Here is a 24,715-nt window from a genome sequence, read left to right as displayed (position 1 = left end):
CAAAAACTTGAAACCAGACACACATTAATAAAGAACTAAACCAGATTAAAAAAATAAGACTCACCAGATATCAACACTCTGTAGTAAGGCCAAGCGCTTTAAAGGAAAATGATAAAATCTAGACTGTAATTTATGTTTATCAATACCAACTATATAATTAACAAAAATTTGTAAAGCAGAAAATGTAATTCGGTTGTCATGATGGAGAAACAAACAAAAAGGAATGGAGTAATAATGGTCTAGGTATTGGACTTGAGAGATAAGGGTACCAATGTAAGTGCGAACATGTCAAAGGTTAAAAGGAGAATTACTCAATCAAGGCAAATTGATGAATGGAAATGGAAATGTAAGAGAAGGAGGAGGAAGGAAGAGCAGCGAGCATGGAAATACTGTGAGAAGACTTGCTGCGGCTTTTCTAGTGTGGTCAAAAGACAACGGTGAACACTGACACTGTGGGGTTAGGACAAGTGTGTTGCCATCTGCACCAGCAGCACTGTGAGTCACAGAGGGCAAGGGAAATGATGGCTTTACAACCACCTTACGTTTGCCACAGCTCTGCAGACCAGAGTTAGACACTACAGACCTGACCAGCACATAACTCAAAAGGTAAACGGAAAGCCAGTAAAGGAATTAAGATAATTCAAACTCTATTAGCTAACTGTGTGTGCTGGCTGCACTTACACATCTCTACATTCTCAGTCCAGGCTCCTTTACTTGGGGTTTGCCTCACTAGCACAGACCTTTCAGGGTATGTCTGAGGTCACCTGTGTAGAAGAACAGAGACTCCTGTCCACTCTGACCCAGTGCTTTTCCATTTCCGGTCCTTTTGAGTAAACCCCTGTGTGGTCTTCAAGTTCCTAACACCAAGAGAGACCATTTGCTAGGTGACAGCTCTTGGCAGCACCTGAAGGCCCTGGCTATGCTCATCCATCCATCCCCTGCCTGGCTTCTCCGCAAGAAAGTATTCAACATGGGTAAGAGGGGTCTTTCTCCGTTTCCTGTCTTTCTGATGTTATTTCAGTAATGATTAAAGGTTGACTAGTCTTTTCAGTTAGTACTGTTGCCATAATTCACAAGTTTAACTCCGGCTCCTCAGTTCACCTGAGTTCAGTTCATTTCATTAAGATTAAAATAAAAATAAAAACAAAAACAAACAACTCAGGCAATAAAGCCCCAACCATTAAAGCCATTGTAGGTTGACAGAATGAGGTAAGGAAGATGCTAGTTGCTATGGGAGAAGCGCATATCTATTAGTAAGTAGAAGGGAAGAATTTGTGGGCTGTAAGACTTCTCTGTATCTTCTAGGGTGAGAACATATATTGCAGACAGCTGTTGCAATGCATTGAATTAGATAATTCAAATCTATACATTTCATGAAAATTTTCCTAAAGAAAAAAAAATAAAAACAATTTTACACATTTTCCTTCTGTTTGAAATGTGTAGACACTGGATTAGAACTGCATAGTAACTGTTAACTGCACAAACCTTCAGGTTTGTTTGTTTTTTTTTGAAAAGCCTTATTTTAAAGAAACTTTCCCCACATGCGTGTATGTGTGCCATTGTGTGCATTCCTCCTACCAATGGAGGTCGGAGAGAGACTGGGTCCCCCGGAACTGGAACTGTGGATGGTCGGGAGCCACCATGACGCGCTGGGAATGGAGTCCAGGCCCTCTGCAAGAGCAGCGGTGCTGAGCCATCTCCCTGGGTTTAGAGCTTCATTTCTCATACTACAAAAATGTTAGGATATGGGCAATTTCAATCTGATAATTAACTTCTTCCAACAACTATTTTTTTATATTTAATGTTTTTATTTATTTTTTGAGAATTTCATGCAATATAGTATTTTGATCAAAATCCTTTTTCTTCCCAAACTCTTCCAGATCCTACCCCAACTCCCAACCCACCAAATTCATGTTCTTTCTTGGAAAGCAACCAAACCAAACCAAAGCACAAAAGTACAAGAAGTTCATTTTGTGTTGACCAACCTCTCCTGGGCACGAGGCCAGGCGCTGAGTGTGGTTGGTACTGTACATGGCATCACCTCCCTGAGGAAACCCTCTCCCTCTCCCAGCAGCTACCAACTGCAGACACCTTCTCCTTGCTGGCAGTCTGGCTTGAAACTGTGAAGGTTTTGTGTACACTCTCATGTCTGTGTGCTCATATGTGCAGTAGTCTTTTAACAATTAACATTTTGAAATGTAGAATTTGTTTGTAAAAAAAAAAGATAGGATGAACTCTAAGTTCTGATGTCTGCTGACATGAAAATATCCTAAAATTAGCATAATGGAACTCCAGAAGATAGACTGGAACAGGTGTAACTTATGAGCAGAGACTATGACAAACAAAATAAACACTGCACACCACGAAGTACCCCTTCACAGAAAATTGTGTCAGACCCTCAGGTCGATAGCATCTTTATCATCATCTAATGTCTTTAGATCAGCAGTTCTCAACATGTGGGTGGCAAGCCTCTGGGTGTCACATGGCCTTTTCACAGCAACACCTAAGACCATCAGAAACCACATATATTTATGTGATTCATAATAGTAGCAAAGTTACAGTTATGAGGAAGCAACAAAAATAACTCTGTAGCTGGGGTCATTACATCTGTATTAAAGGGTTGCAGCATTAGGAAGGTTGAGCACTACTGCTCTTTAGTAAAGAGCCCTTCCATAAAAACTTTTACTATATTTTTAAATTTACTCTTGGAAACTCTCTTCCCACTTCTCAGTGAACAGCGTTTTAAGGGCGTCCACCTCATCATCCACGCCATAGCTTGAATGACTGAATGATTTTCCTAAACTGCACATAATACCATGCGCTTTCCTGCTTATCACTTTCAGGTCACATACAAAGCATGGCCAGATCTCTCAGCACACCAAGCAATGCCCTAACCAGCACACTGCCAGTGTCACCAATATCAGTCACCACCACTACCACAGGATGGACCTCAGCTCTCTCGTCACTTTATCCGCATTAGGGCAGTGTGCAGTTTCACGTCTTGTGCTATTTGCTAAGTTCCAGTTTTCTAACCACGCTTTACACAGCTGAAGGCATCTTATTTATTTCTATGTCCAAGTGCACAGTACAATGCCTACCAGAGAGGAACGTTTGCTACGCATGTGTTAAATAAATAAGCATAGGTGTCTCAGGCAGGGAGCAAGGTTTTCTCACAGCCGATTTCCATGCTGGGGACGCTTCCTAGCTTGAAAACACTGAAACAAAGCGGCGACGTTTCTCAGTGCTAAGCATTACTGGATGTTTTCCAGACGGAACTCAACTCTCGCCTTGTCAGTTTGTCCTACATGCAGCATTCTTAGTTTACCATCTCTCAGCCTTGCCGACACTATTGCTGATGCAAATAAGGCCCTTGCATCATTTGTCCCCATCACACGCTCCTCTTCAAATACCTAGATCGTGTCTACGTCGAACAACCTGAAGGGAGCAACAAGCTTTCCTGTTCTGAGGAGGAAGAACTACTTGATATTTAGAGTATTTTCTCTTGAGCTAGGAGAGCTCAATGGAGGCTGCTGTACCCAGCCTAACCAATTACAGGGCATCTACACTCCAATTTTCTAATTATGGTGATCATTTATCACTTAAAAATCTCTACTAGTCCCCAACTACACACACACACACACACACACACACACACACACACACACACACACACAACCCTTAACTGACTACCTTTCTTATACCATAAGCATCACCACCCTTAGCTTGTTTCCCACACTTGCAGCCTGGGCCAATGTAGAGGGATCCACCTAGACATTTAACAGTGCTACATTTCCAATCCTGTTGATTACACAGAACAATTCTTTGAGGAAAGTTGAATTCCCTAACTGAAAAAATTACAGAACTAATGCAGCTAACTGACCCGTCCAAACAATGCAATTACAATATATGTAATTATGATAAATCAAAAGTGTCGGTCACTTTAAATAGTCATGAATGATTTGTGACAAAAAAAAAGCAAGGAACAGAATCCAGCAACAAGACTCGTTATACACATATGTCATCAGGCATGTACACATTCCTGTAGGAAGTCTGCATTATCTGTGGAACGAATGGATGGATGTACATAAATGCCGCCTTGGCAATGTCTAAGATGAAAGAAGGTATAATGTCCTTGGGAATTTGGCTTTAATGCACTCCCTTTGCAGACAGCCTATGTACAGTATTTGCTGGTACAGTTTCTATAACATGTATCACTCCTGCTGCTTAACGCCTGCAAGGAAGAGATATATAATTAAAAATGCCGTCAACAGTCCTGACCCACGGCACTTACTAACTGTCTTTCTACTCCCACTGTGTCTTCATCCGTAGTGGTGGAGCGGCAGTCGCCACAGCGCAGAGCAGCAGGTGCTGCCAAAGGGCAAGCCTCACACCTCTGAAGGACCAAGGAGGCAGCTAGGAGACAGCTCCAGGCCAGCTCCAGGCATTTTCTCTCTCTAATGCCTCATGGTGAATCAGAAGTAAATCAGGAGCTCTTGGTCTTTGTGGCAACTAGAACAAATCTGATAAGCACTTCCCAGGCAACTGGAAATGAATGAAATGGCTCTCAATTCTCAAAGTAATTCAGTATAGTTTCTGATATTGAAACAAGCATGTTAGGCTCTAAGGACAGTGGCCGCCAGCCGTCCCCCTTCTGCTCTGGCAGATGACTGTAAAGTGCTTTTGCTGAGCCCCGACCCAGCAGATTCACCGCACTCTGAGCCCGCATGGTGGACAGGCTATTTCCACTGTTGAAGGCCACAGTTAAAGAGGCAGCACATGAGAGTCCTTTCAAGTTTTTCGTGCCAAATGTAAAGAGAAACAGCAGCTAGGTGGAGGGGAAATAAACCCACAAGTGCTATTATTTTACTAAACATACAAGTCACATTCAGAAAATATATGAAAAAATATTACGTTTGTATTAAATTATGAAACAGTTTGGTCTTTAAATTCTTCCGTGTGGTATTAGCAGCAAATGTGTGAGGTGTCAAATCAGCTTCTGATTTTTAAAAAGGTTCATTTCATTTTATGAGTGTTTTTCTGCATGTATGTCTGCCTGCCACCAGCATGGCTGGTACCCACAGAAGTCAGAAGAGGGTGCTGGACTGCTTGTAAGATATCTGTGGTCATGAGCTAGCGTGTAGGTGCTAGAAGAGAACTCTGTTTGCTACAAGAGCAACAAGTGCTCTTAAAGCTGAGCCTTCTCTCCAGCCCTAGTTTCTCATTTTAAAAGTATTTTACAGGTAATTAATTGCTTTAATATGTAATATATCCATTTTGAGTGATTTGAAAGCCAAGACATATATACACAGTTGACAACAGGGCCAACAAAACTAATGTCACTGGTGGTATGATAAAGAAAATATGTTAACAAAATTGACAGAAATTATCAGATAATTTTTGGACTGCTCATAAAATCTCACAGAATTAGAAAATAAATATTTCCACCATGGTTAAAGGCCTTCAAACCAGGTCTTTGAAAACTTGGGACTGGGTCTAAGATGAATTATTATTTCAGGTCACTCTCTGTTTTCAAGGTTATTGCAAAACATTGAGCAACCCTGACTTCATTCTTCTTTAGTTACTAATGTAGAGAAGCATTTCTTTTCTTCTCATGTATAAGCCTACCTGAGAAGACTTGACTTGGTGGTGGGGGTCATCCTCTACTATGCCTCCATGTGACTGACTGAGACGAGGTGTCCTGCTGAGCCAGAGCTCACCATTTCTAGCCAGTGTGACCAGACAGCCTGCGCAGGGGTTCCCTGTCTCTGCCTCCTGAGCACTAGAATTCAAGTGGTTAACAGTCTACATGACTTCTACATGGTTGGGAGGAGCTGAATCCCAGGCCTCATTCTTGTGGGAGAAGTGCTTTATACACGGAGCATCTCCACAGTCCAGTTTTATGTTTTAAGTGTCTTAGGTCAGCGTTATGAAAAATCTCTGGCATCCCAGATTCATGTAGCATATGGCAGCCTTTATGGGCCTGTTACTGGCTTTGTATTTCCCAAAATTATTGATTTTAGCTTAGAAATTATTCACTATAAGATTTTCAAAAATAATGAAGTAGTTATACCCTGTTGTCCCTTTAACAAGGCTGAATATAAACCTAGATTTCACAAAAATGAATTCTTATGACATTTTAAAGTAGCCACACAATCGTTCCCCATATCCTGAAAAACTCCTCAAATTAACTACTTTTTCATTTATGCTTAACAGCTTTTAAGCTCAAAATAATTTAATGTTCCATCTAAGTATGCTTAACAATTTTTGAGCTCAAAATAATTTAATTGGCATCTAGAATGGATTCTTGAGGTCATGTGCAATTTTCAGGATTGAGTGGAAGAGAAGGAACTCAGATAAAGGCCCCATAGCTAGTGTGTTTTATGTCAACCCCACTGTAATTCTGAGACATTCAGAGCAACAGACACAGGTATGTACGACTGCCATGCCGTCACAGCCTGCAAATGTGAGACACTAACAGATTCGGTTTGGTAGACCAGCATGAACTCTAGCAGAGCTGGCTCTGAACCACCTTGAGTATGAGCTGCTTTCCCTAGGTCCTGGAGGTCCAGCAGAGCATTTCCAGTGAGGACACCCTGCCTTCTACAAGCTGCAGTCCCTGGAGTTACCAACATATTAGTCACATTCCTGGTACTGGACAATACTTTTGACAAGTTTTTATTTTTCAAAGACATTTAAAAGTAGTTATCTCTAGAAAATTTTAAAAACACCCCCTCACAGCTCACAGTGATGCTTCTCTCTGAATTTTCTCTTTTATTTTCTAGCTAGTGTCCTGTTGGTTCTAAGCACACAACATTTACAAATTATTTCCCTGTTCAGTACTTTCTTCTACTGAGAAAGTTTTTCTCTTTTCATTTTGTATCCCTCAGTTGCTTAAAGCAACAAAGAGGTCACACACTAGCAGTCTATTAGCTATAATCATTAATATTTGGCTTAAGTCTTATGGCCTAACATTTTGCAGTATTTACTTCCTAGAGTCTGCTCTGCTGTAACCTGCTGTGGAGATGACGCTCCCTGAGAGGAACCTGTCCAGCGTGTAGGAAGCTCCGAGTTCCTTCTCAGTGCCATGTAAACTGGCATGGAAGCCTAGACTTCCAATCCCAGCAGTGGGGAGGGAAAGACAGGAAGATCAGGTCATCTTTGGCTAAATTTCAAGTTCCCTAAAAATGAGGTCCTATCTGATAAAAAAATATATCATTGTAATTCATTCCACTTATAGTCATTCCTAAATGAAAGAATCTATTGATTGGATACTGAAGGCTTTTTATTTATATAGTTAAAGTCCCTAAAATCCTTTTGAAACCTGTTATATAACTGCAACACGTTCATATTAATTTGGCGAAGGCTTCAGGGCACCTGTGAGTATCTGATCACTCTTTTGCTGTATTAGCTGCTGAACACCGGAAAAGTCATAATTAGGGACTGTCTATTTCACTGATGGCTGTCCCAAGTCACAGCATTGATACCATGTTATCTTCTCATTGGTTAAGCATTTATGTTTATATTTCTGGTACCTCTGATGAAATAAAAATTTGTTTTAGCTAAAATGTCAAAATTGGTCTATGCTTTTAACCAAATGATTGTCTTGTAATTTAAAGCCTTCTGTTCTCAGAGAATGCATGTCCTTAAACTCTGCCTTACATAGGGTCATTAAGTATAAACAGATAATTGAGGGCATTACTACTGAACATGCATATTACTGCAGTCTATTTCTAATGCATTTCTATGTCTAATGCATTTCTTCTTCTAAAATAAACAAAGAGGAAACAGCAGCAGTGCACATACAAAGCTGACCTAACAATGGCATGGGTTAAACTCTGAGCCTGTGCATACCTGGCAAGTGCTCTACCTGTGAGCGTCCCACCCAGCCCTTCCAAACCACCCTGAACAGCTAAAACACCCATCAGTTAAAAATCCAAATGTGTACTTAATTTAAAATATGAGCTTATTTATTTGAAGTCTGTATAATAAGATCTAGTCCAGGAATGTGGTAGCAATTTTTAAGAGGGACAAACAACACAGACAAGCCAGAACAGTCTAAAGTGTGTAGAATTGTAATTTCTGCTACCTATTCAAGTATAATGGTGCCCACTGTCCATATACTGGCATGTAGGCATAGGATACTAATCTTGGATTTATGACTTAGGAGATGGAATTCTTTTATTTTATTTTTTTACAGGGAACATAACTTCTTTCTTTTTTTTTTAACATAACTTCTTAGTAAAAAAAATTATCTGGGTGGGGGATGAATTGACTCAAAAAACTTAGGTTGAACAGAGTTCTCAGCAACATGAGGTTAATTGGTGTGCAGGTAGAATGAGATGTCCTCACAGTCACAGGCTGTGAAGTTCGGTCCTAGCTGCTGGTGCTGTTTGGGAGGTGAGGAGTGTCTTGCTGGAGGAAGTAAGTCACTAAGGGTGAGCTTGGAGAATTTAGTGACCGGAGCCATTCTCAGGCTGCCCTCACTGCTGTGTGCTTGCCATTCAAGATGTGAGTCCCGAGCTTCTGTACCAGACACCATGTGTACTGGCTGATGCCTCCACTCTGCCATCAGAGACTGGAATGCTTTGCAGCTGTAAGCTCCAATATATTCTTCTATACGTGACCCTGGCCGTGGGGTTTGCTAACAGCAACAGAAGAGAAACTAATCCAATTAAGTTGACCAACAGTGATAGAAATGGTAAGACTGTCAAGATTTCCTTTTCTGAGGTTTAAAATAAGCCGGTAATGTCTACTGGATGTTCATGACTCATGATGGCATCCTTTTATGACTTCACATTGAGAAATTATAAACCTTGTACAATGTGTAAAGTAAATACGTAGTAGCCTTTTTAATGCTATGATATATTAAGTTGTTTTTCCTTTATGGTATGTAACAAGACAAAAATATTCCTCTTGACTAAAATAACACCATCTTGCTATCAGGAAATGTTTAATAGCAATTCTACTGATAGTTATTATAATTGGACATTTTGGAGTTTATTTCTGCTAAGCAAGAACTTTAGGAGGATACAATTAATAAATATTGAAAGCAATTAATAAGTAAGGAGTTAACCTATCTTTGTTCACCTTACACCCGAATCAACTATAACTAGTAATATCTAAATATAACCTACATATTTTTGATTACGAGTACCCACCAGCATTTATGCTAGAAAATGAACTTAAGAAGAATCCAGTATGGGCCTGTATGAGCCTGACCTGTTTCCGGTTCCTGCCAATCATACTCCCAGGTTCTGACAGGCATACATACCATCAACTGTACGCATACACTCAGCATCTATCTCACAGAAACACACAAAAGCCAAATGTTTAGAATTTCCTAGGTGGGGAGCTTAAATAAAAGTTTAGCATTTCCTTATACGCATGTGAAAGAAAAGTACCACTATTTTTAATATCATTACTGAGTGAAAAGGCCTTCTTCTATCTAAGCATTATTTGCTGAGGCTTAAAGTAAGTAGATAACAGCTACTAAATTGTTCATTATTCAGAACGTTACTTGTTCATGGTTTCAGATTCAGAAATTTTAACCTGGTATGATGAATAAATTAAATCCAAAGTAGCCTTTTTAAGGCTGTGCTACATAAAGTTGTTTTTCCTCGAAGGTGTGTAATGAGATAAAAACATGCCACTTGACTATACTCTACAATAAAGATTATATACACATAGATACACACACACACACACACACACACACACACACACACACACACACACACACACACAAATGCCATAATGGAACCCATTGCTTTTTATTCTAATTTAAAAAACAAAAGCTAGCAAATGAAGCATACACACATACTACTTGATTCCTTACATTTTCCTATATCTTCCTCTCATTCTTAAAAATAATTATTATTTTAACAAATTTACGTGTGTGTGTGTGTGTGTGTGTGTGTGTGTGTGTGTGTGTAAGCATGTATGTGCACAGATGTGAATCCACAGTGCACCCGAGGAGACCAAAGGACAACTTGTAGGAGTGTGCTCTCTCCTTCCATCACGCGGTCCTAGGGATGGAGCTTGGGTCAGACAGTTTAGTATTATTTTTTGGTGTAAAGGCATGTAAGAAAATAGAGAAAATCTTGACCTTATAAATAATGTGCTACAGGCCTACAAGAACTGGAAATCAAGAGGAATGTGCCCTTCTGCTCTTTGCTACACCATACATCAGCGAATTGCCTTGACATGTATGTAGTTCCAAAACAGAAACCAAAGGCTCTTCATTTCCTCATTCTCTCTAACTGTTCATTTGCATACTGGGTGTAAAAGGGAAATACTGAGGCACAGTATTAAGTTTTCCTAGTTTAGCAATTCCCTCCTAGTTTTATTATCTTGACTTTAGTCCCTAACTATTTCTATGGCTTTCTCATTTATAGACCATAGAAAATGTGATACTTAAGTGAATTGCTTAAAATATATGCTGTGAGGTTTGGTGAAATGGCTACATGGAAAGAGACATTTGCTGCCAAGCCTCCAGCCTCAGTTTCATCCTCAGGACCTACACAGTGTAAGGAGAGAACAGACTCCTGCATCCACATACATACACACATAAACACATGCACAGGCACATGCTCATGCACACATGCTGGCCTGGATCCCACAGAGTAGCTGGAGAGAACTGACTCACAAGAATGATCCTCTGATCTTGGCACATAGGACGTACCCTGACAGAAGCATGTGTGCACACATGTTAAGAAAGTAAATACATAAAAAAAAAAAAAGAAAGTAAATACATAAAGTGGTTCTTTAATGATTCTGCCATACTACATTGAATAATGAAAAAGAAAGCATGTGCAGTTGATGAGTTAACACAGATGAAGAGCTTCATCTAGCCAGCTGTGTACGACACGTAAGATACCACTGAGAACAGTAAGATGCTAGCAAGTTTCTGCACACTTAAGCTTATCGTTCTTTATATGCATAAATAGGAAGCCCTTAACATAGTCATTAAAACTTTTACTGAAGGGAACTTAAAAATATTCTATAGGAAAACAAATATTATAAGAATTTGTTTTAGTCAATTGATTTTTGTTACAAGAACCTCCCTTAAAACAGCAGTTTTCTTTAATATAATTAATATTTTTCATAATAGTTTACATATTTGCATTTATTTCTTATAATGTCTGAGTAACAGTTGAATTTCAGAGGAAGCTGAGCCCTCTAATGCCGACTTCGCAATTTCTAATAGCAAACAGTTGCCATGAAGGTTTTAAAGGTAATTTCTCATTAGCTTTCTCTAACGTGAATTATTGTGATAGACACCTTCAAGAATTTTTAGAAATAGCTAAGAGGGGAGATTACTGCATTTATGCTATTAAGACAGTAGAACATTATATTTGAATAAAAGCAAGAAGCATAATAATAATAATAATAGTTTTAATAACTTTTACAATATATTACATCTGCCCTCTGCTGTTTTAAATTCTTTATCTGTACTGATTTAACACAATGGTCAATTGACAGGAAATGCTACCATTCTCAGAGTAAGAGACGTGGAAATGGATACATAGATTAAACTGCTTCTCTAAGGTTAGCATTAACTCGTTTGGTAAATCCTCAGGGGGATTTTACTGTATCAGAATATATTTAGAGAGTTAAACTCAATGCTGATCCTGGTCTTAAAATTAGAAGTACAATATAGTTAGCCTATCTATCCTTTGTAGATAGACTAAAATGCAATTTGTTTCAAAAGTGTTTAACACTTTTATCATCTAATTCTCTGAACATGAATTAGGTCTTTCTTGAGGGTCTAATAGAATTCTGCACTAAACCCATCTGGTCCTTGGGAGTTTTTGGTTGGGAGACTTTTAATGACTGATTCTATTTCTTTTTTTTTTTTTTTTTTTTGGTTCTTTTTTTTTTCGGAGCTGGGGACCGAACCCAGGGCCTTGTGCTTCCTAGGTAAGCGCTCTACCACTGAGCTAAATCCCCAGCCCCTTGATTCTATTTCTTTAGGGGTTATGGGACTGTTTATATGGTTTATCTGATCCCAATTTAACTTTGGTACATGGTTTATGTCTAGAAAATCATCCATTTCATCTAAATTTTCTGGTTTTGCTGAGTATAGGCTTTTGTAGTAGGATCTGATAATTTTTTGAATTTCCTAAGTTTCTGTTGTTATGTCTCCATTTTCATTTCTGATTTTGTTAATTTGCATACTGTCTCTGTGATCTCTGGTTAGTCTGGCTAAGGGTTTATCTATCTTGTTGATTTTCTCAAAGAACCAGCTCCTGGTTTTGTTGATTCTTTGTATAGTTCTCTTTGTTTCTACTTGGTTGATTTCAGCCCTGAATCTGATTATTTCCTGCCTTCTACTCCTCTTGGGTGTATTTGTTTCTTTTTGTTCTAGAGCTTTTAGGTGTGCTGTCAAGCTGCTGACATATGCTCTCTCCTGTTTCTTTTTGGAGGCACTCAGAGCTATGAGTTTTCCTCTTAGCACAGCTTTCATTGTGTCCCATAAGTTTGGGTATGTTGTGCCTTCATTTTCATTAAATTCTAAGAAGTCTTTGATTTCTTTCTTTATTTCTTCCTTGACTAGGTTATCATTGAGTAGAGCATTGTTCAACTTCCAGGTATATGTGGGCTTTCTGTTGTTATTGAAGACCAGCCTTAGTCTGTGGTGATCTGATAGGATGCATGGGATTATTTCAATCTTCTTGTATCTGTTAAGGCTTGTTTTGTGACTGATTATATGGTCAATTTTAGAGAAAGTACCATGAGGTGCTGAGAAGGAGGTATATCCTTTTGTTTTAGGATGAAATGTTCTATAGATATCTGTTAAATCCATTTGGTTCATAACTCGTTAGTTTCTCTGTGTCTCTGTTTAATTTCTGTTTCCATGAACTGTTCATTGGTGAGACTGGGGTGTTGAAATCTCCTACTATTATTGTTTGAGGTTCAATGTGTGCTTTGAACTTTGTAATGCCTCTTTTACATATGTGGGTGCCCTTGAATTTAGGGCATAGATGTTTGTGTGTGTGTCTCTGTGTGCGTCTGTCTGTCTGTCTGTCTGTCTGTCTGTCTTTACATTTTAGAGCTGTCCACAGCTACTTCCAAAGTTCTTCAAACACAGCTGGGGAGCTCAGTATGCTAAAAAAATGAAATTCTTTAAATTTACTTGAGAAAAATATCCCACCAAGTAACTATCATTAAAAACAAAACATGGGTCACTTAAGGGTAAAGTTTGTACCAAATCCTTTTAGGCTTCTTTAGAATGTCATGTATTTCCTATTAGCTCTTCTCTGTAAGAGGAATCACATACAGTGAGTAAATGGAGATAAACAATGAGAGCATAGTGGTCAGGGTGCTTCCCCTCAGTAGAGGCATCCTGGTGTCAGAGGTGAAGAGAGGGCTGAACTTCACCTACTGAGTTCTGACGTAGGTACATGCTACAACTCTGCCTTCAGAGATCTTTACAAACTGAGCTAGCTGCGTTAGCACTGGTCACTAATTTGCTTTTAAGCCACCATCACAGATGTTTTCACCAGCACTTAGGCAACACTTATGCTCTGAAGGAAATAACCAAGTTTACTAGATTCGAAGATACACAGTCAGCATTTCCAACATACTTATTCTTATAACTGACTGGAAAATTCTTTTACTCCTAATCACTCATCCTCTGTGTACTTGGACGAGCTGGGATGACAAAGAAACATCTGTGGGGCACAGGCTGCTTCTGGATTGGTGGAGTTGGCTTCTTTTTTTCTACTCAGATCCAACCCCTGCCCACAGCCCCACCCCTGCAAACCCCACGACACCTTGATTGTTCCCTGTCTCCCAGAGAAAAAATTGACAAATAAAGTCCAGAACTATTACTGTTTAACGCATGAAATAGCTTATTTTAATTAAATTGGATAAATTGGATGACACAAAAGTGAGAAAGGAAAGTTTTAAATTATTCTAATGCATTTATTTTTGTTATTATTTTCTTTCAAAGGATGACGACGTTAAAAGAAAGAAGGTAGAGTAGGAAATATTCATGAAATATAAACAAAGGTAGGTGATAGATTCCTTATTTCTCTTAAAAGTGCTTAATAAATCATTGGTCTTCTGTTTGTGTTCAGTGATTTATCTTGGACAGTTTTAAGTGCATTTACTATTAGTTCCTGTGTGCCTGCCTGAACAATTGACAGCACCAGTAGAACCAGGACAAACATGGAACCAGAAAATTGGGACAAAATGTAAAATTTTTATATTAAGAAAAAAAAGCAAAACAAGAACACTTGAAGAAATTTCAGTGTTCATCAGGGAAGTCATCAGGGAAGTTAAAATAAAAACGCCTCTGGGATTCCACCTTACACCAATTAGAATGGCTATGATCCAAACTAAATGACAGCACATGCTGGCGAGGATGTGGAACGAGGAGAACACTCCTCCATTGCTGGTGAGAGTGCAAACTTATACAGCCACTCTAGAAATCTATTTGGTGGTTTCTCAGAAAATTGGGACTAGTTCTACCCCAAGACCCAGCTACACCACTCCTGAGCATAACGCCAAAAGACCCACTATACCACAAAGACACTTTGCCATCTATGTTCATAGTAGCCAGAAACTAGAAGCAACCTGGACGTTTCTCAACTGAAGAAAGAATAAAGAAAATGTGGTACATCTCCACAATGGAATACTATTTAGCTATTAAAAACAAGGACATCATGAAATTTGCAGTCAAATGGATGGAGCTAGAAGTATCACTGAGTGCGGTAATCCAGTCCCAGAAAGACACGCATGGTATACACTCACTTATAAGTGGACATTAGCCAGGAAGTGCAGGATATGTATGCTATAACTTACAGACACAAAGAAGTGACGTAATAAGGAGGGCCCGAGGGAGGATACTTGAATCTCACTCACAAGAGTCAACAAAATAGTCATGGGGGGGTGGATGAAAAGAGGGAACTGGGTGACAGAGGAGGGACAGGGAATGGCGATCAATTGGGAGGGGGTAGGAGAGAGCTGGGAGTGAGAATGGAAATCAGTGGGGGCATCTCTGGGACTTGTTGGAGACCTGGAATGAAGGAGGCTACTGGAGTCTCTTGCGGTGACCCTAGCTGATTCCTACCAGCACGGGATATGGAAACTGAAGTGACCACTTCCTATAATCAAGTGGGTCTTCCAGTGGAGGAAGAGGGACGCCAATCCACCCACACAGCCTTCAACCTAAAACTTGTCCTGCCTGTAAGATGCAATAGGGGCCGGCCCAACTTGAGACCCATCCTATGTGAGAGAGGCACCCCTGACACTATAATGATACTCTGCTGTGCCTGCAGACTGGAGCCTAGCCTAACTGTCTCCTGAGAGGCTTTTTCAGCAGCTGATGCAAACAGCTACAAAGAACCTTAGCCAAACATCAGGCAGAACTTGAGGGGTCTTTAAGAAGAATGGGAGATAGAACTGAGTGAGCTGAAGGGGTCAAGGACATCACAAGAAGACTTAGTCAACTAACCTGGGCCATGGAGGCTCACAGACCTTGAACCACCAACCAAGGAACATGCAGGGGCTGGACCTAGGCTTCCAACACACATTTGTAGCAGATGTGCAGCTTGGTTTTCATGTGGGTCCTCTAACAATTGGAGTAGGAACTGTCTCTGACTCTGTTGCCTGCCATTGGATCCCCTTCCCCTAACTGGCCTGCCTGGTTGGGCCTCAATGGGAGAGCATGTGCTTAGTCCTGCTGGGACTGAATGTCCCAGGGCAGGGTGGTACCCAAGAGGGGTTTCCCCTTCACTGAGGAGGAGCGGAGGGGATAATGAGGGGAGGGATTTGTAAGGATAGGGCTGGGAGGAGAAAATGGAGGGGGACTGTGATCAGAATGTAAAGTGAGTAAATAAAGAAATTAATAAAAATTTTTATTTTATTTGATGTTTATGAGTGTTTGCCTTTATGTATGTATATGCACTACATGTGTGCTTGGTGCCCATAGAGACAGGAGGAGAGCATTGGATCCTTTAGAACTGGAGTTACAATGGTTGTTAGCCACATGTGAGTGCTGGGAACCAAAACTGGGTTTGAAAGAGCAGCAAGGACTCTTAAGGGCTGCATCTTCTCTTTAGTCCAAATTCTGTATCTTGAAAACATTTAGCTCCTTCCATACTGTAGAGACATTCCCTAAACCTTGTCTTCTCACCATCAAGAGTAAACCATGGTTGTTATTTCTGCACCAAGGTAGACTTCCCAAGGGTTTCAAACTTCTTGTAAATGCCTTAAACAGCTTAGTCACTAGCTTACATTACATAACGTATTCCTATAGAGCTTGGTGATTTTCCTCTGAGGACAGTGTTTCCTCCTCTTACACTTGCCAGGTCGTTACCAAAAAGCTGCGGCTAGAGGGGAGCAAAGTTGCGTGTGAATTACCATCCTTCTATAAACATATTTCCAAACGCCTTCCTGACTGGCCTTTTTCACTCTCTACCAGTGAAGATAAATGGATGGGTCCTAAGTAAAGGGTAAGCATGTTAGTCCCAGGGCCGTGACTTTTTACCCTTCTGGTGGCAGTCCTGTGATGGAAATGATCCACAGAGGCTTAGTATGACCTGCGCCAGCCTCTGCATTCCTCGGCTAGAAGAAAAGCACTGATCATCCTGACTTTGGAAATTGGACCCAAGCAGAATGATTTTCTCACGTGGCCAAGATAGCACAGTATTTACAGTCAAGACTGCATTTAGTGATCACTTCATTTACACACATACCTGGTAAGTCGGAGAAGAGAAGGATGCATTCATTGAAGCCATTAGCCAAAAGACGATCCCGGAGCTGCTGGAGGATAGCCACCCCAATGCAGAATGGGAAAGAGGAATTTCCAAGCAATAACGTATCCCAGAGGTGGAAAATTTTGTGCAGTGGAAATACATCTGTAGGAAATTTTATAAAATATACTTAAACAAAATCCAAATTTGTCAAAAACACTAACAGCTGTATTAGTAAATATATGATTATTATTACTTTAAGATCATGTTGCTATTTAAGAGCTAATGTGTTAAACTATGCTGATAAAATGCTTGACTGTAAAGTTTTATTTTTTTAAAGGTGTGCGTGTGCGTGTGCGTGTATGTGTATGTGTGTGTGTGTGTGTGTGTGTGTGTGTGTGCGTGTGTGCGTGCATGCACCTATGGAATGCATCAGGCCTCCTGGAGCCTGAGTTACAGATACCTGTGAGCTATCCAATATCAATGACAGGAACCAAATTCTGGTTCTCTGCAAAAACAGTAAATTACGTTCTTAACTGCTCAGCCAACTCTCTAACCCTGACTTCATTAACTTACAGCTTCCTAAAGTGCTTTAAATTGATATCAGAATGGTCAAAGATTACATTTTTTGATTAAAATATATAATTATACATTTATAATTAGTATATTTCATTCAGAATTTTCCCCAGAATTTTTAGCAATGCTACCTACACGTTTATATCTGAAAATGAACTTTAAAACTGCTTTATGTACTGTAACATTTCCATTGTGTATCATACACAATTGCTCTATCTAATTTCTACCAAAAATCTATTAATTAAAAAATATCCTGATATTCTCACAGTAATAAAGTATGTGAGAGCATGTAGAGCATCCCAACTATCATTCTACCTATGTGTACTGAATTTAAGCATGGCTCTTCGTTTATATATCCACATCTGACTAAATCATTACAGATTCATGTGATTCATTCCTAGAGGATTGCAAGTTTAGGAAATAAAATAGGAGTTAATAGAGAACATCTAGAAAGCAAACCAATTTAGTTGAAAACTGTCCTCAAAGAGTTGATGTTAAATTCTCTTCTTAAAAAGACATTGTATGCCACGTGCAAAATAGATTTTAGTTTTCTACAACATATTCTTAATATTTAAGGCCAGAACACTTGAAATTTTTTGTTTATAAACTACATCATGTTAAAATTTTATAGAGATTCATATTACATTTACTTAATATTCTTGTAAATTTAAAATTCTGAGGTAGAATGAGTCTGTGCATTTGCTACCACCAAGGAGGACGGGTGGTACTTACGAGTGAACATGGTGAGAAACCACGGGATGGCGTAGAGCTGTCAGTAGAACGGGAAGGAGCCCAGGACATGGATGTGGAGAAAGTAAAAGGCATGATTAGGTGCTCATGACCAACTTATGGTTTAAAAGTTCACTGTTTTGTTCTACTCCAGTGACGAGCTATGAGAGAATGCAGCTAACTAGTTATTATCACAATATGTTTTATTTAGGGGTATCTATCTTACAAATGTGTGTGATCCTTTTGCCAGGAGTTACTCACAGTGTGTCCTCACTTTACCAATGAGTATTCACAAGACCGTGGCCAAATCAAATGCAATACTAGCATATAAATTTTAAGTGCATGGTTTATAGATTTCAAAGGTCCTTAGGGCAGTTAATCTTTTGTGTTAAATTGACAAGAGTATTAGGATGCTCAGATAAGTGAATACATATGATTTTAAGATGCATGTTTTCAGGTAGAACTAACTTTTTAAAAAGTGTTAAGTAAAGTGGATGTCCTACTTTGTAGAAGGCACCATCCAGCCTACTGAGGATCTGCAGAGTGGAAGGGGAAGCAGTAGGAATGCCCCCCTTCTTTTCTCCCTATTTGCTTGAGTTTCAATATTCACCCCTGTTCTTGGACTAGGACTGTTAATAAAAAGCAGTAAAATTAAAAATAACTTGTGAGTGAATACAGGCTACAGTTAAACAAAGAGCTATACTACCAACTTAGATAAACATCTTTTCGGCAACTATCAATTATAAATTTATGGGGTGAGTAGCATACTGTATTGGTATTATACATAAGGACGTATGGATTCTATACAAAGGCTAGTCAAGAACTAAAAGTAAAAATATATGGTTTATTAAAATATAAATACTATAGTAAAACAGTGAAGATTGATTGCTTAAGTGGACAAGCAGATAATTCTTTTTAAAGATGTTGCAGATGCAAAAAAAAGGAAGCTTGGGATATTTAGCTTCAAAGTAACAAGCATGCATTATACAAAATAATAAAATCTAATGAAGTATAAGTTCTATACATTAATTTAAATAAAAAATACGAGGCCAATTTTATCACATTATTTGACCTTTATTTTAAAATTATAACATCAATTACATTACCTGTGACCATTTTGGTGTGAGCCAATTGATTGTCATTAAGAATCTTTTATCAAGTTTTATTAAAGCTACTATGTTTTGTATAATTGATTCTGAACAATTTCCTTCATTCATTCAACATCAAATGTTTTGTACTGAATGCAGATGAACCAGATGTGTTACAAGAGACTTACATGCTTCCTAGCTATCCCTAAAACCTCAGAAGTACTGGCTAGGGCATCAATGGCAAAGATGCGGTAACTTACAGCCTTTTGTACCATGGTGGTAACATTCTTGTGGGTACAGGTCCTTCCTTCCTTCCTTCCTTCCTTCCTTCCTTCCTTCCTTCCTTCCTTCCTTCCTCCCTCCCTCCCTCCCTCCCTTCCTCCCTCCCTCCCTCCCTCCTTCCCTCCCTTCCTTCCATTCACTCACTCACTCACTCAGTCACTCACTAAGTCACTCACTCAGTCACTCACTCACTCACTCACACTCATTTATTCAAAAAACACAGAATACTTAATACGTGCCAAGACTGTTAGCAGGCACACAGGACAGGCAGTGACCAGGTAAGTCATAGTTCCAATGTCCATTGACGGCTTCCATGTTACCAATTCCCTCTGCTAATCTTTTGTACCACTCAGTAAAGTTAGACATTGTTGACCACTCCCACTTTATGGGAACACGCTTTTTTCTTACTTGGCTCTTGACAACATACTCATCAAGTTTTCTTCTAACTTTTCTTACTGCTGCTTATCCATGTTTGTTGCTTGTTTGCTTTTGTTTTTTTTCCTGTTTTTGTTTTTTTTCACCCTTTTGACATTTAAATACATGACTGCTACAATTCAGTTCCCAGAAACTTTGTTTTCTATTTTTCTTAAAATACTAATTACAGGATGAAGACTGGCATATTTCAGTTCCACTCCAAGCCCCTCTCATAAATTCCAAATTTACATTTAAAATGCCTATTTATATTTCACTGCATATGTCAAACATTTCTGTCTGTCTGTCTGCCTACACTCTCTTTATCAATCTTTACCTTTAATTGACCTCTTGAGACTTTCTCCAGACTCTGAACCTCCTAACATAAATGTCTACATCCAGTGACAAGCACCTTCTCCTCCCACTTGCTGAAACTCATTACAGCTGTTCCTGATGCCTCTTCTTAAACGCCATGTATAATACTAATAAGTGAACAGTGAAAGCTTCTCCTGGCTTTCTTGCTAAATCCAGATTGAAGCCACCCCATCTCATGTCTACTTTCCCCATAGCAATGACTAATCTACTACACACTATCCTTGTCTGTCCTTGCATTTCATCCAACAAGGTGTCAGAATGATCCCGTTATGTTACATCAGGGGTCACTATCCTCTTCAAAAGCATCGCGTTTCTTTGTGGTGCTGAAATAAAGCCAGTGGTGACAATATATGTGTAACACCCAAAATATTCTCCCCTCCAGTTCCCGGTACGCGCATGGCCTCACCGTGCTCAATTCCTTCAACATCTCTGGTAAGTGCTTCCCGCCCAGGCTGGAACTTGCTGTTGCTTGGCTGCTCTTTCATTTTTGTAAGGAATTGATTCAGAATCATCTTTCTGAGAGCTTTTCCTGGCAACCTCATCTAAAAATTCAACTCTTCCTTCATTTAGACACTTAACACATATGTCCAGATTCAGCTTGTTTTTATTTCCTTAGAATTTACCAATATTTACTGCATATATACAATATATACAGAATATATCACATTGTCTATTTTCATAAGACTTTTTTCATGACATCTGCTTAATTATTTATTTATTATGACTTTTATTAGCAAATGTTCACTGTAAAAGATCTTTACTTGCCTTTTAATTTTATATATTTTTATTACAAATTTTATGTACGAGAATTTTGTTAGGATGATGTACACCATTGAGGCCAGAGAAAGTCAGAACCCCTGAAACTAGAGTTACCCAGGATGTGGGTGCTGGGATGAGAACTTGGGTCCTCTGCAGGAGTTAACTGCCAAGCCTCCTCTCCAGCCCCATCACTTTTATCATATATTTCCACAAAAATATGAGGGAAAATGTTTTTGTCTTTACCCCCCTTATTTTAATGTAGCCAGGGGACAGTAATATACAACATATAATAAGCACCCAGATATCTGTTTAAACAATGAAGGAAACACACGATGGAGATATCAGATTGTAGAATCAAATGCTCCTGAGATTATGCCCTCCTGAGATGCCTACAAAGAAGCATGAAGGAAGAAGAAAGGACTTCATCCCAACAGCTCTGTCTGGAAGAGCATCTTCATATTAGACAGCAGGAGTACTGGAAACATCGCCAGCTCTAGCTCTACGATGCATGCTTTGATGAGAGCTCCTTCTAAAGGATTTTAAATTAGAGGGGATCGCACACAATAGCTAGGAGACTTGGAGGAACCATTACTAGCACTAGATACTTCCTACCAATAAAGTTGAGACCAGAGCAGTACAATAGTATATGAGACATAATTTCTCTATTCTTTCTACATCACTTTTCCATTTTAATTTTTTTTTTAGGGGAAGGGGAAGGAAGCTTGGATTTAGGGATTGAATCCAAGGCCAAGAAAGCACTGTGCCATCAAGTATATCCTCAGCCTTCTTATAACCTTTCAGTTTTAGACAGAATCTTACTAACTTGTCTAAGCCCAAAGCCCCCTGCATCAAAGAAAAATGCAACTCAACCCCCCAAGTAGCTGGCACGATAAGACTTGCTCTATGTGGCACGGATTACTTATATAATTTCTTAAGCTATTAGTACAGTTTCAAAAGTATGACCTGATATGCATAAGGATTTTGGAATAAGAAAATTTTGAACAACATAAAGATTTTATTTTTAATGGTTCTAAGTGTTTAAATATTTGACTATAAATATAAAAATACATATAGCCTCTGTTACTTTCCAGTTCCAAGTTAGATGCTGAAACCAATAAAGAGTTCTACATCATCTGAGTATTCTCCCAATTGCAAATGTCTGCCTGACTGGACAGTGCACTTGTCTGTAGCTGTCAGCTTAGTCAATGCTGCCCCCTACCCGCAGCAGGCAAGAACCAGCAATAGCTCGTCTAGCACTGTCTGCACTGGAGAGCACTGGAAAACAGCAGCAGCTTAGCTCCTAACGATTTTCCTACATTAGCATTCATCTGAAAAACATAGTTTTTTCTTCTTTGAAATCACAGATATGGTACTTTTTATAAGTCTGTATTTTCTTAAAATATTAATGATCTCATTAGAACTATGTCATGTTTATTTTAGCCACATAGGACTTATACACAAGAGTAACAAGATAACAAAGGAACAATGGGATTTCCTTGTTATTCTAAAATTGTCTTGGGACTGAAGCTCCCAGAAGGGGCGGCGCAGATCTTCCTGGTTGCTGCCGCTGCAGAGAGCCCGTGGGCAGCACCCCACGAGCGAACTTGAGCCTCGGGACCACAGGTAAGACCAACTTTTCTGCTGCAAGAAAGCTGCCTGGTGAGCTCGGGACACACGGAGGCAGAATTCATCTAGGACCGGGCACGTCCTGTGTTTACCGGAAGTCCCACACCCGCGGATCCCGGCCTGCAGCAGCTCTCTGCTCCCAGACCACGTGAGAGAGAGACCCAACCGCCTGGTCAGGTGGGCACTCCTGAGGCTGCAGAGCGGAAGAGACCACCAACACTGCCCACCCCTGCCCACATCCCTGGCCCAAGAGGAAACTGTATAAGGCCTCTGGGCTCCCGTGGGGGAGGGCCCAGGAGCGGCAGGACCCCTGCCTGAGACACCTCCGGAACCTGAAGGAAACAGACCGGATAAACAGTTCTCTGCACCCAAATCCCGTGGGAGGGAGAGCTAAACCTTCAGAGAGGCAGACATGCCTGGGAAACCAGAAGAGACTGCTCTCTGCACATACATCTTGGACGCCAGAGGAAAACACCAAACGCCATCTGGAACCCTGATACACTGAGGCTCCCGAAAGAGCGGCGCAGATCTTCCTGGTTGCTGCTGCCACAGAGAGACCGAGGGCAGCACCCCGAGAGCGAACTTGAGCCTCAGGACCACAGGAACAGCTGAAGACCTATAGAGAGGAAAAACTACACGCCCGAAAGCAGAACACTCTGTCCCCATAACTGACTGAAAGAGAGGAAAACAGGTCTACAGCACTCCTGACACACAGGCTTATAGGACAGTCTAGCCACTGTCAGAAATAGCAGAACAAAGTAACACTAGAGATAATCTGATGGCGAGAGGCAAGCGCAGGAACCCAAGCAACAGAAACCAAGACTACATGGCATCATCGGAGCCCAATTCTCCCACCAAAACAAACATGGAATATCCAAACACACCAGAAAAGCAAGATCTAGTTTCAAAATCATATTTGATCTTGATGCTGGAGGACTTCAAGAAAGACGTGAAGAACTCCCTTAGAGAAACACAGGAAAACATTAATAAACAAGTAGAAGCCTACAGAAAGGAATCGCAAAAATCCCTGAAAGAATTCCAGGAAAACATAAATAAACAAGTAGAAGCCCATAGAGAGGAGACACAAAAATCCCTGAAAGAATTCCAGGAAAACAGAATCAAACAGTTGAAGGAATTAAAAATGGAAATAGAAGCAATCAAGAAAGAACACATGGAAACAACCCTGGATATAGAAAACCAAAAGAAGAGACAAGGAGCTATAGATACGAGCTTCACCAACAGAATACAAGAGATGGAAGAGAGAATCTCGGGAGCAGAAGATTCCATAGAAATCATTGACTCAACTGTCAAAGATAATGTAAAGCGGAAAAAGCTACTGGTCCAAAACATACAGGAAATCCAGGACTCAATGAGAAGATCAAACCTAAGGATAATAGGTATAGAAGAGAGTGAAGACTCCCAGCTCAAAGGACCAGTAAATATCTTCAACAAAATCATAGAAGAAAACTTCCCCAACCTAAAAAAAGAGATACCCATAGACATACAAGAAGCCTACAGAACTCCAAATAGATTGGACCAGAAAAGAAACACCTCCCGTCACATAATTGTCAAAACACCAAACACACAAAATAAAGAAAGAATATTAAAAGCAGTAAGGGAAAAAGGTCAAGTAACATATAAAGGTAGACCTATCAGAATCACACCAGACTTCTCGCCAGAAACTATGAAGGCCAGAAGATCCTGTACTACATACAGACCCTAAGAGAAAACAAATGCCAGCCCAGGTTACTGTATCCTGCAAAACTCTCAATTAACATAGATGGAGAAACCAAGATATTCCATGACAAAACCAAATTTACACAATATGTTTCTACAAATCCAGCACTACAAAGGATAATAAATGGTAAAGCCCAACATAAGGAGGCAAGCTATACCCTAGAAGAAGCAAGAAACTAATCGTCTTAGCAACAAAACAAAGAGAATGAAAGCACACAAACATAACCTCACATCCAAATATGAATATAACGGGAAGCAATAATCACTATTCCTTAATATCTCTCATCAATGGCCTCAACTCCCCAATAAAAAGAAATAGATTAACAAACTGGATACGCAACGAGGACCCTGCATTCTGCTGCCTACAGGAAACACACCTCAGAGACAAAGACAGACACTACCTCAGAGTGAAAGGCTGGAAAACAACTTTCC

The 24,715-nt window shown here is 39.8% G+C and overlaps 1 protein-coding gene across 3 annotated transcripts in view; it reads right to left on the bottom strand.

Annotated features, from left to right (window-relative positions):
- Tbck (TBC1 domain containing kinase) overlaps positions 1 to 24,715 on the bottom strand; it is a 172,340-nt gene that overhangs the window by 76,743 nt on the left and 70,882 nt on the right. For all 3 annotated transcript variants that reach the window (NM_001415033.1, XM_063281663.1, XM_039102098.2), the window contains 2 exons: positions 18,009 to 18,045; positions 16,704 to 16,865 (listed from right to left, as the gene is read on the bottom strand). In NM_001415033.1, the coding sequence (NP_001401962.1) occupies positions 16,704 to 16,865; positions 18,009 to 18,045 (199 nt within the window). The remainder of the gene's footprint in view (positions 1 to 16,703; positions 16,866 to 18,008; positions 18,046 to 24,715) is intronic.

The sequence above is a fragment of the Rattus norvegicus genome, chromosome 2 (genome assembly GCF_036323735.1).
Source record: "Rattus norvegicus strain BN/NHsdMcwi chromosome 2, GRCr8, whole genome shotgun sequence".
NCBI classification, from domain to species: domain Eukaryota; kingdom Metazoa; phylum Chordata; class Mammalia; order Rodentia; family Muridae; genus Rattus; species Rattus norvegicus.
The sequence above is the reverse complement of the archived record's forward strand: the minus strand, read 5'-3'. Positions and strand labels throughout refer to the sequence as shown.